The 11,920-nt window shown below is 38.8% G+C and overlaps 1 protein-coding gene across 6 annotated transcripts in view; it reads right to left on the reverse strand.

The window, feature by feature from the left end:
* Positions 1-5,751, reverse strand: part of Pits (Protein interacting with Ttk69 and Sin3A) — a 65,128-nt gene extending 59,377 nt beyond the window's left edge. For all 6 annotated transcript variants that reach the window (XM_065228101.1, XM_065228103.1, XM_065228100.1 and 3 more), the window contains exon 1: positions 4,215-5,751. In XM_065228101.1, the coding sequence (XP_065084173.1) occupies positions 4,215-4,977 (763 nt within the window). In that variant the 5' untranslated portion in view covers positions 4,978-5,751. The remainder of the gene's footprint in view (positions 1-4,214) is intronic.
* Between the last annotated feature and the right edge of the window lie 6,169 nt (positions 5,752-11,920).

An 11,920-nucleotide genomic window follows, 5' to 3' on the forward strand; every position in this document is an offset into this window, starting at 1 on the left:
GGTATGGTCCAGGTGTGGGAGCTACCTCCCTGGTATCTGTGCTCAGCACGGAAAACAAGATCGACGGAAAACAAATCAAGCAAAAAAATAATCTGTTGGCAGTGACGTAAATCTCACTGTTCGCAGTATGGAATGTTGGGTAGAGTCACCCGAGAGTAGAATGTGAACAAAGTACTATTTTGAGGAAGGTACGAATCGGATCGAGCATTTCTTTTACAAAACCAACCCATTGGTAAGGGGTATTTCCCCTCACCACCACTGGCAAAAAGAATGATCGCCGATTCGCTCATGTACCTCCGATGAGCGGTAACGGTTCTATCGATTGTAACACACTCAAGTCGCCATCTGACGTAAACATCAAGTCGATGGTTTTGAAATTGCAGCTATTGTTTCCTCTACCACTCACTGTACATGAGCGAATCGGCGATCATTCCTTTTGCCAGTCGCGGTGAGGGGAAATACCCCTCACCAACGGGTGAGTTTGATAAAAGGAATGCTCGATCCGATTCGTACCTTCCTCAAAATTGCCCTTTGCTCGCTTTCTACTGTCTATATACATAGGCCTGTTCTGCGCGGCATGTAAGGTGAGGTGACAGTGAAATGATAGTGAAGTGATAATTGTCACCTCGGTCTCTATAACGGAACTATCAGTTCTATACATTCATTTCCTCATCGATCGAATAAAATGTTCACTTTAAGACTGATATTTACGTTAAGCATCTCCAACGAAAAACTAGGCGCAGTAAAATGAAAATAAACTAAATGTAGGACTTCTAGAAAAGCATAGAGTGAATTAAGTGCTTCGAACAGTACCGGTACTTGTACTACCAGTACAGTTTTCAGGTAAATTCAGTATAAAAAGTCAACGAAGTCTGATAATACACCGGTTAGTTCTAAAAATTCGCATTTGAATGACGAAATATCGGTGAAGGCTATCAGGAAATTTCGACTGACAGTAACGTGATTTCATATTTTCCAAGCATCTAGAAGTAGAATTAAAGGAAAAGATGATCTGTAAACAATTATCATAAAAAATCGGAGTTTGCTTTGTAAGGTTATGAGAAAAGAATATTATCTCTGGGGGATATTTCGGTTTTCTTGAGGAGCAACCGTTATTGTGGAGCTAGAAATAAGTATACCGTGATGTGCCATAATTTCGCGCAACACCAAATTTATTTACTTTTTAATGTGTTTTGTGATGTTTTCAAAATTTATATTTTTTCCGTATACTAATGAGAAATTAGGAGTGCGTGAAATCAGTGGCGTAGTACAAAACCGACTTTCAAAACCAGATTTAATGCCATATTCAAGCAATATTTTGATTATTGTTTATGCTTTGAGAGTCTGGTTAAGGCGAAATTAACAATTTCCAGGTTTTGTCCAGATTTTTCCACGGCATTTTGAAAATTTTCCCGGTTGTGCGATATACTTTAAAATAAAGCATACATCTGAAAGTCGAAAGGATTACTAGGTTAGATGGGTTATTACTAAGACAGCAGAATTTTTCCTGGGCCAAATTTGGTTCTGCCTTTGAATTCTTCAAAATTTGTCTATGCTTTAACTAACTGCAAAATTGACACAAAGCTCTAACTACGTGTTGAGAATTATATTGAACACTAGAAGAATCAATTTTTTTCGCAGATGATCAAAAATTAGCATTAATATTGCAACCTGTGAAAATTCTAACTATTTTCCGTTACACCTATCTCAAAGAAGAGACATAGTTACACTCAATATTACTTATTTGATAAACAAAACCTGAGTTAGTTTTCATGATAAGTTAGGTAATCCTAACGCCAACGGATATCCTTGAATGAACTTTCAACAGAGAAAATTCGGAGTACTTAAGTGCCGCTATTTGCATAACAGTAGTGGCATCGTCCTAACCTCAATCTACCTGGTCAACAACTTTCAAAATTAAAGAAATAAAACAATATTGGTTCCAATGGATTCAAATCAGTGAAACTAGAAGATCCTGTGCCTTTTGCAACTGATTTGAATGTGAACATGACCTTAAATAAAAAGTGAGGTTACGCGACGCCACTGAACACCCAAGTAACAATTTTGGTTTTATGAGGGTTCTGTATACCATGATTTAGACTTGTAGAATGCTATAAAACCACGATAAAACCTGCAATGTTACTTGGGCAGTCCAATGTCCTATGAAATTCCTCTATTGACTTCGGACTGTTGTAAGAAGTATTCGAAATAATAGTAGGTTTGTTGATTTTTTAATTGAACCATGTAACTTTATGCAACAAATGGGAAAGTTATTTAAGAAATGTTTGAAGATTCCTAGCACATACCATGTTAAAGTTTTCGAATGGTTTAGTATTAGCTCCTGATGATTTTGAAAGTTTTCAGCCGATTCTCTAGTGGATTTCTTCACGAGTTGATGATAAACGGTTGTTTAGATAAAACAAAAGAAGCTCTCCGAAGAACTCTTTACAAAACTATGTATAAATTGTAGGAATCGTGAAAAAATATTAGAATATTCCGAGAAAAGTTATCATAAGGATACATGCATAAGATTGAAGCAAAAAATATCGGTCGATTTATTTTATGGTTCTCAAACCTTTCATAAGGGCGCAACTGCTTTTGTACACAACGATTTCTCGTGAATAGAAGCTCACATATGCAATCTAACAACACTATCAATTAGGGGAATGTTTCCTCTACCAGTTAGTTTGATAAGTTTACAAGAATGGCAGAATTCGGCGGTAGAAGCCATTGTTTACTAAATTAGTTTCGCCCGAATGCCACCAATGTTGGCATCGCAATGTTTAGATTAAGATTTTTTCCAAATTGAAAATCAAGCCGAGAAAAGTCTGAGTAGCTTGATGAGGGCAAGATTTATAAGAATATTAATGGAGTAAAACCTTTGAAGAAATTTCCATTGAATTTCATAAAAGCTACACAACAAATTGCCAAAGTTTCCTGACGAGAATCACCTAAGAAAATCATCCGCTGAATAATGATTGCTACTGCATGCATTTGAGAATCAGTTTCCCCATTGCATCATTAAAAAGCGATGAACTTTCACCTGACGTCCGGTAACCTCACTTTTGATATATTCATAAGCTTTGAAATCGCTAAATCGGCATATTTATGTTCAAACCGGGTCCAAAAGGCACAACATCTACAAGCTTCAATGATTTGTATCCTTTTAACGTAATATTGTTTCATTAAATTTTGTTTGGGTTTTGAGCAGTGATTGATAGATATCGAGTAACCTAGCAGATTAAGTGTATTTTCAACCGATGCCAGTATGAATATGGCATTAAATCTTTGATTTGAAAGTTGGTGCACAGGTAAACAGTGACGTTACAGGACTTTTGAGAGTTGATTAACAGGTGGATTGAGGTTAAGCCGACGGCACTTATCAAGGCAGATAAATTTATTGCAAAATTCTGTTTAACTTTCCGGATCACCGAAGAGAAATTAAAAAAAAATGCAAACTTGATTATCTAATCATGGCCAACGCCTCACAACGATCCGGAAAGTCTTAAATATGAAATTAGGTTTATGGTATTTACGTGTAGACTGCAAGTAAATTAAATACACTGGAGATGTGCCATCAAAATTGCACCTACACTGCGAAGTATTATTACTGGATTATTTTCGGTAAATTTCAGTAACAATTTGTAATAAATTTCCTGGGAAATTTGAACGAACTATTAGAATACATAACTTTTCACATACCGTAAAAATTCTTTGTTTAAGTTTTATGAAGTTTTAAGTAGCTTTTCAAGTTCAATTCAGAAATGAAGTGTTTACCAACACGTCATAATTAAATCAGTACTGATTTTTTTTACAATGTCATTTAATATATTGTAAAAATTGTTACTACAACTATTTGTTGAGCACAGGTCACCAAGTAGTCCTCTAATTTGTTTTTCTACAATGTAAGCATGATATACAGTTAGTTAAATGCATCTAAACTTTATTTTAGCCGTACATCAGCATTATGCTACAAAAACGCGAATTATCAGGCTTACTGGTAACTTGGACAGTTTGATTCAACGGGCTTAATGCACCAACCACACATTACAATAAAATAACCCCAGAAAAAGATGAAAATTTACAGCTTGCACACTTCAAAACACCCACCAGTTTCCAACAGAAGTAAAACCAACCAATTTCAACGTGGTACAAGAACATGAAACTATCACTAACTATAGAAAAAACTATTGGAAGATGTGGAGAAAACTTACCGCCTGGTTTGAACGAGGACGTATCGAAGGAAGCAGTTCGCACCGGGTGCTTATCCTTGTAGTTGGGCTGCTGCCGATCCTGAACGAACGGGGCCGCCGGTAGCGATTCGCCGCGTGTCAGCGGCGGTCGCTGTTGCTGTTGCTGCTGCTGCTGCTGTTGTTGTTGTTGTTGTTGTTGTTGTTGCTGCTGCTGCTGCTGGATGGCAACCGAGGGATCTTCGGCACCGCGTTTGGCACTGCCCGTCGGTCCATCCATCGGACCACCGTGCTCGTCATCATCCGGCGGTGGCCGTTTCAAGTTGACGGAAAGTGCCGGCGGTACTTGCTGCTGCCGATTGCCGTGCGGCAAGTGATGGGGTGGAATATGCTGCTGTAGCCGGGCCCCTGGTCGAACACCGGTAATGTCGTGGGGCTCGTGCTTCGGTGTGAAATCTACTAGCGTCGGTCCGTTGGGACCGGCTCGGACCGAGTAGTGGTGATGTGCCTGTGGAACCGATCTGTGCGGTGGCATCTCGCCATTCTCATGGCCACGTTTGCTGCCCCCGCTACCACTTCCTCCAGATCCACTGCCACTGCCGCCGCCGGCACCGGCATGGATCCGCTTCATCTGCCTAGCGGTATCCAAAACCAACTCGATACGATCTGCTCCCTCGTAATTTACACATCCTCGGCATACAGCTTCCGTAAAATCGTGAATCATTGCCCACGGCATCCGGGGCAAATCGCACAAGTAACAATGTTGACGCTTCGCTTGAACCGACATTTTGAAGCTTATTGATATCACCAAAACAAATAGTTGAACTATTTCAACCAACAATTAACTACCATACACACTAAGCCAGTGTCACTTATTCACGCTTAACTTATCCATATCGAAAGGGGTCACATCCATCGAATTCGATAACACTTTTTTAATAAACAATCAAAAATTCATATTCCAATTAACTTCCTTCCGAAGGAATGTTTACTTTTCTGCCACCGGTCGTCACTATAAATCTTCCGTTATGATAACGATATTATATACCTCTTTATTTACGTAGTGTGTGATTCAACGAATTAATGATGCAATCACGCCGTGAATCGTCTTCTTCCTTCCAACTTGCTCACTCCTTTCTATCACAACTCGATAGCTTAGAGTGGCGCGCACTTTTGTTTTCACCTTATTCCGGTATCGGACACACTCACGCTGGCGGGTATCCTCAAATTTCTTCAGATCAACCAATCTAATTGCACTAAACGGGGTGATTCGATCTAAACCACCCTCACCATACTCAGCTTCCTACCCCCTCTTTCGGAAGATTCCCTTTCAATATTGATATGAACCTCCCTAATTTGACACCTCAAAAATTGCGCGCAATCCGAAATCTATCCACCAAATTTGAACCAAATCTTCATTCAAGAAAAGCGCTTTCAGATTCCGGTCCTAAACGGCAAAAAATATAATCACTTCCAAAAAAAAACAGAAGAAAAACTTCCTCCACTACTTCCACCACGTAACAAACAACGACGGGAACGAACGATGTTGTGCAGCAACCAACGAGCGCGTCACTTTTGAAACGAACGGTTCGCTCCGACTGTCGTGGAACCCTCCTCAATGGTGAGTCTGCTGCTGCGTGCCTGCTGTGCTCTGATGGCTGTTCGTTCTACCAACAACAACAGGCTAGCTAGACGAGTAATCGCGCTCGCACACATGGAAGCGAATTCGTATGCTTATATGTACCTACATACATACATCGTTTTACGTTGGTAGGAAGTAGTACCATCAACAATAGCAACAGCGCCAGACAAGGCTATTGGGTACCCACACTAGCAGAATGTCTGGTCGCGCTACGCATACACAGGCATAGAGCAGTAAAGTGCAACCGCATCAGGGTGGATCTTGGCAGCAATAAATATATATATGAGCCAATTTTCCTTACAAAACTCGACTGATTGAAAATAATTATGGTGAAATATAAAAAAAACGTTAAGAGTTGTGTCCCAAGCACGACCGCATTATTGACGTAGGACTACGAGATTGTGGTTGTTATACTCAATTTAATAATAAATTTATTCGTTTATACAACTTATTCAACAATAAACAAATTTCAAATCAAAATTTTGAAAATACCCGATATTCAAGATCCTTAATTGAATTGAATTTTCAAATTGCACAATTCAGTTCCTATCCCATTAAAAATTACTTTCCATGTACAACCAATTTTCCGGTAGCTACTGAATAATGTTTATTTACAGTAACTGGAGTGAAAATTCGCTAATTAAAATGCATTAAACCGGTTTAAAATACTTCAAAGTACGTCACACTTTATTATAGCATTTTGATGTAGCATAATTATGTCAAAAAACATTTGAGTTTGTCCTTTATCTGTGTTCAATCAAAAATCTATCAAATAGCGAACGCTGTAATTCAATAAATAGAAAGTCAATTAAATTGTTTCATATTAACACCCCAACAAACAATTCTGTCACAAATAAGCATATATATTGAATAAATGCTGTATTACAGTGTAAAATGCTGAATAAAACGAGTTGTCGAATTATGTGCTGAAAAAAGCTCATTGAGATCGATAGATAGCGTAGCATAGCATAAACCAGGTTGCACAATGGCGTAGGTGATACGAGCTCCAAACTGTTGTTAAAAAGGAGACCCACCGTCATCCGTTGCTGTTAGATAGTAATTTGTGATTAATTACTACCTCTTAGATAAAGGATGTGTCTCCCTCCCTTCTGGCCACGTCCTTACATCTGGTGGGGAAAGGGGAGGAATGTTAGTCCGATACTTACTTAAGAGAGATGCAGAGAACTCTACGACCCCTCATAAGTGTCACGGGAAGGGTGGATTTTTGTTAGTAGGGAGGGTAAGCCATCTGTGCCATCTGGGGCCTCCCTTGGCTCAGTCGGTAGAGGCGCAGCTACAAAGCAAGACCATGCTGGAGGTGGCTGAGTTCGATTCCCGGTTTGGTCTATGAATTTTTCGGGTTTGAAAATTTCTGGACTTCCCTGGGCATAGAGTATGATTGTACTTGCCACACAATTATACTAATGCAAAAATGGTACAGGCATCGAAAGCTCTCAATTAATAGCTGTGGAAGTGCATCTAGAACACTAAGTTGAGAGCACGCAATAAGCTAATATGCGATATGCAATAAGCTTGAAATGCGAAGAAGAAGAAGAAGAAGAAGAAGAAGAGGGTAAGCCATAGGATACGCCCAGCCGGCGTTGCTGGCAATCGTTATATCAAGCATTTAATAAATAGAGCTGTAAGTAGTTTATCTATCCGTTGTTGCTGCCCATTACCTAAACATATTTTTCAAAGCATTATTCATATTTTGGAATAAAGAAACGTTATCAGCTCGACCCTGTTGCTCCTTTGCGCCTGAAAATGTGTGTTTATCCTAAACATATGCACAATTCATTCTGATGTGTAAAAGGTTTTTAATAGTATGTGGAATCGAAGATTAGAATGAAGATTCGCCCGTGGCCTAGCTCCCACTGTCTAGCAGTGGTATTATGGATAAAATCTGCCTGCAATTATTTCTTATGAATGCAAAGAAACTTGAACCCGGGAGTTAGAAGGTGACAGCTCTACCATAGAGGTAACTCTAAGACCAGAAGGTCCCGAAAAACGAGCTCAACTTTTTGGCTCAGCTCTGGTACTCTCTTCGGTCCCAAGCTAATCGATTCACCCCTCGAAACTTAAGAAAATCCACTAATCCCTCATTTTATCTGTCAAACTTTCATAGCGAATCAAAACAAACATAGTGTAGTACTGGAATTTATACTAGAATGGGGTCCGTTAATCGATTTGCTTGGGACCAATAGGCTAGTCAAGTAGTGAGCCAATTTGAAATCGTTAGTTTCGTATTGATTGTTGGCTCTACCGCAGCTACAATAGCCCATTTCAAGAACGCAAACATTCCGAAACTATTTTCACCATTGATAATGTACTGAAACTTTAAATCAAACAGTAGTGCAATACTTGATTGACACGTTTTTAGTAAGTTTTGAAATAATCGTCTTGAATTAGATGGATATTTCCCATCGAGGACAGAGGAACGAAAATGTAAAGCTGAGCATAGCTACGCGTAGGTTAGAACAGTCGGCACCACATGCAACAGATAGGAATTTGAAAATTTTCCTTAATGCACTTTTCAACATTACTTCTGCACTTTCAAATTAAAACTTTTTAAAAATGATTTTGTAAATTTATAACATTTTCACTAGAACGAAAATGACGCAGTAAAACAAAAACACGTCATTTTCACAGCGCGGCTTACTTCGATCAGCTCATTGAGATCGATAGATGCACATTTATTCCATTGTTTGCTCTGATCTGATTAATTTTCTTATTAAAAGCTGTTTAAATGATAACTGTCTTCGCAATTAAATGCCAGAAGTTTGATCTAATAACAAACTAAATCAGTGTAATTTGCACATAAATTGACGCTTTAATTCGACTGTTTTCAATTGATTTAATAACATACTTTATTAGAAGTCCATTATTAGATTTGCATTGCTTTATAATATTGCTGAATAAAGGTGGATACAGTCAGCTTAATAGCTCTTATACCACTTTGCGTCCATGTTTTAATCGCATGCCTTGTAAATGCTTTATAAACGACATATTAGATTCATTATTCTACAATACTGATTCAGTCTAATAATAAGATGAAGCCAGTGGTTCAATCCCAAGCTAAACCCTTTTTTAATTTGTGTTCTACGCCTAATTAATTTAAATCGCATGGCTCACGGCAATGAGTGCATTGATCTTGTTAAAAATAACCGAGCATCCTTGGAATTGGAGAGGTGAAGAGGTAACATTGGTCTCATGTAAGACATCGATGAATAAATCATTCTCGCACTGGGCCTTGAAGAAGCTAGAGTTGTGATCAGGAGTGCTGATAGGTATTCATTTTCCAGCAAGCTTTGATTGATTATTGAGCTGCCTTTAAGATGAATTCTAGGAAAGCTCAGATGACAAGGCAAGTGGCTGGTGATCGGATGGTACAGGCAACCGGTGGAAACTAAAGATTTTAAATTGGCTCACTCCATGACGCCTATTGGTCCCAAGCATATCGATTAACGTACCCCATTCTAGTCAAAATTCTAGTACTACACAATGTTTGTTATGATTCGCTATGAAAGTTTGACAGATAAAATGAGGGGTTAGTGGATTTTCCTGTGTTTCGAGGGGTGAATCGATTAGCTTGAGACCGAAGATAGCCAAAAAATTGAGCACGTTTCTTCGGGACCTACTAGTCTTAGAGTTACCTCTATGGTACAGGGTTCGAATTCCATGCAACGACATGTGTAATGTATGTAACTCATTCTCTAATATGTGTGTGGTGCGTGCCACCAATGGCGTGCCACGTAACTGGCAAATGTACCATATGGGGAAAGGGCGGTTAAGTATAGTTACTATACGAAAATGACGATTTTCGGGAACAAGTTTTTGGCAAAATAGCATGGGGAATGGTTACATTTTCATCCTTTAAACCTAAGGAAAAAGGCATGCCTTGTCATTTGCGAACAATTGGATGATAAGAATAAAATTTACCGTCGTATTGTGTATCTATCATTGCTCAATTATAATATTATAAATTGATCTACTATACTTTCAAGTAAGTTAAAAGCCATTAAAAAATTTAATTTCAATGTATTTTTATTCACTGAACTGTTGATTTCTACTTATTTTTGATTTTCATTTTGTATTTACAAGATCCGGTTCCATTTTGTGTTCATTAAGCCGTAGCCTCTCAGGGCAGTGAAGAGGTATTGATCATCCGGTCCGGAATGATGTTTGAGACTACGCGCACCACCGTTGAAAAAGGATGGCTGGTGAGGCTGGCTAAGAAAACCGTGTCGATTTTATTTCTTGACTGTAGATATTTTTTTTGCTTACGTCACTGTTCCGATACCGAAGACTGGATGTGATTCTGGATTGAATTTGGGTTGTGATTCCGGACGAATACACGTATAAATTGGATCCGAGAGTCATAGAAAATATCGAAGCTTGGGAGAAATCAAACTAGCGTTGTATTTATTAGGCATACATTTTCAAGACCAGCAACTGGATACAGTTCCGGGCTGAATTGAACGCGCTGCTTGCAAATGATCATTTTTCTATGAATCACATTCACGGTGTATACTATACCCATAGAGGTAACTCTAAGACCACTGGGTCCCGAAGAAAATCATTATTATTTTTGGCTCACTCAGTACCAGAACAACGGTCCCAAGCAGTCCCAAGCTATTTCACTCACCCCTGCATGTTCTGCATGAATCCACACACCCCTGATGTTATCTGTCAAACTTTCATAGTGAATCAAAACAAACATAGTGTAGTAATAGAATTTCAACTAGAATAGGGTACGTTAATCGTTTGCTTGGGACCAATAGGCTACTAAAGTGGTGAGCCAATTTAAAATCGTTAGTTTCGTATTGATTGTTGCTATAAGTACTTTCTGGGCGCAACAAGAAGGGTGTGAATTTGATTCCTTTCGTACTGCGATGTGCTTGCTGAGCTCCATGATCCAATTTCTTTACGTATTCGTCCGGAGTCGTTGTCACGGTTCAGATGTGAATCGTTTCCTGTTTGCGTTTCGTTCCTCGGAATTATGGTCCGGTTTTGCTCCGCTGGACTGGCTGTCCTTCGTTGGTGGTGTGCGGGAGTGTTCCGAGAAGGAACTTGGAGGATCGTCATCGTTTCGCTGATCTGGGAGTGTGGTTATTGTTTTGGGTAAGGTTGTCCGGTCTACTTTTAAGATCAGTGCACCAACGGGGATGAGGTAAAATTTGGCTGTGCTTTGACAGCGGAAGACTATTTTATTAGTGTATGCCAGGGCTTGTTGTCCCCTGTTAGTCTAAACCCAAGATGGGAAATGACAGGTGGGCAGGAACTCACGGTCTCACAGTGTTGGTGAGTTCTTTGCCGTTAATGTTCACGAAAAGTTCACTATTTTGCCATACAGAAATTTAAAACAAACATTTTTATCTGCAAATTTGGACTGTTTTTGACCTGTTTCGTACGACCGGAAGGTGTATGCTGGTCACAAATGCCGTGCCAAACTGATTTCCTACTCAATTAATCAATCTTTGATGTGAATTTCGCTAATAAACACGAGAAGCATTTCTTTTAGCAAACTTGCCATAACAAAATGGGCATGGTTCATTTAAGTAAACAAACTAACACTTTTTCCGACTGTGGCACCTCTCTTACTCGCCTGGGTCTAAACCTTCTGATCAAGCATCTGAAAGATTTTTTGTGGAAAACTTAATTATAGATATATTGTTTTTTTTTTTTAAATATTTCCTAGAAAACTTACAAAAAATGGGTGGCTGCTGTTAAACAAATTCAGAAGACAACATGGCGAACGAAATGCAACAACAAAGTTTGAACACCAATCCATACACACGCCACTCAGTTATTTGTTATAGGATCTCTCCAGATATCATACAGCTATTATATGAAGATAAAAAATGATAGTGTATGTGTGTCGTCTTCCTCTATGATGTCTTAATAGTGGAAGATAAATACCTATACTAGAAGTATACACTAGATCATTATTACTTGTCTGGTCGTTCAATTCAAGTTTTTAACGTTCATGAACTCAGAATTGCCATACACGGATTATAAACGAATATTATGCAACAGTATGTTGTATAATCATCACATGATACATCATCCTTGTACAATTATTTGTCGT

Source organism: Ochlerotatus camptorhynchus, unplaced genomic scaffold (assembly GCF_037179485.1).
Source record: "Ochlerotatus camptorhynchus isolate MF236.1 unplaced genomic scaffold, CSIRO-AGI_Acam_v1.1 ptg000282l, whole genome shotgun sequence".
Classification (NCBI taxonomy): domain Eukaryota; kingdom Metazoa; phylum Arthropoda; class Insecta; order Diptera; family Culicidae; genus Ochlerotatus; species Ochlerotatus camptorhynchus.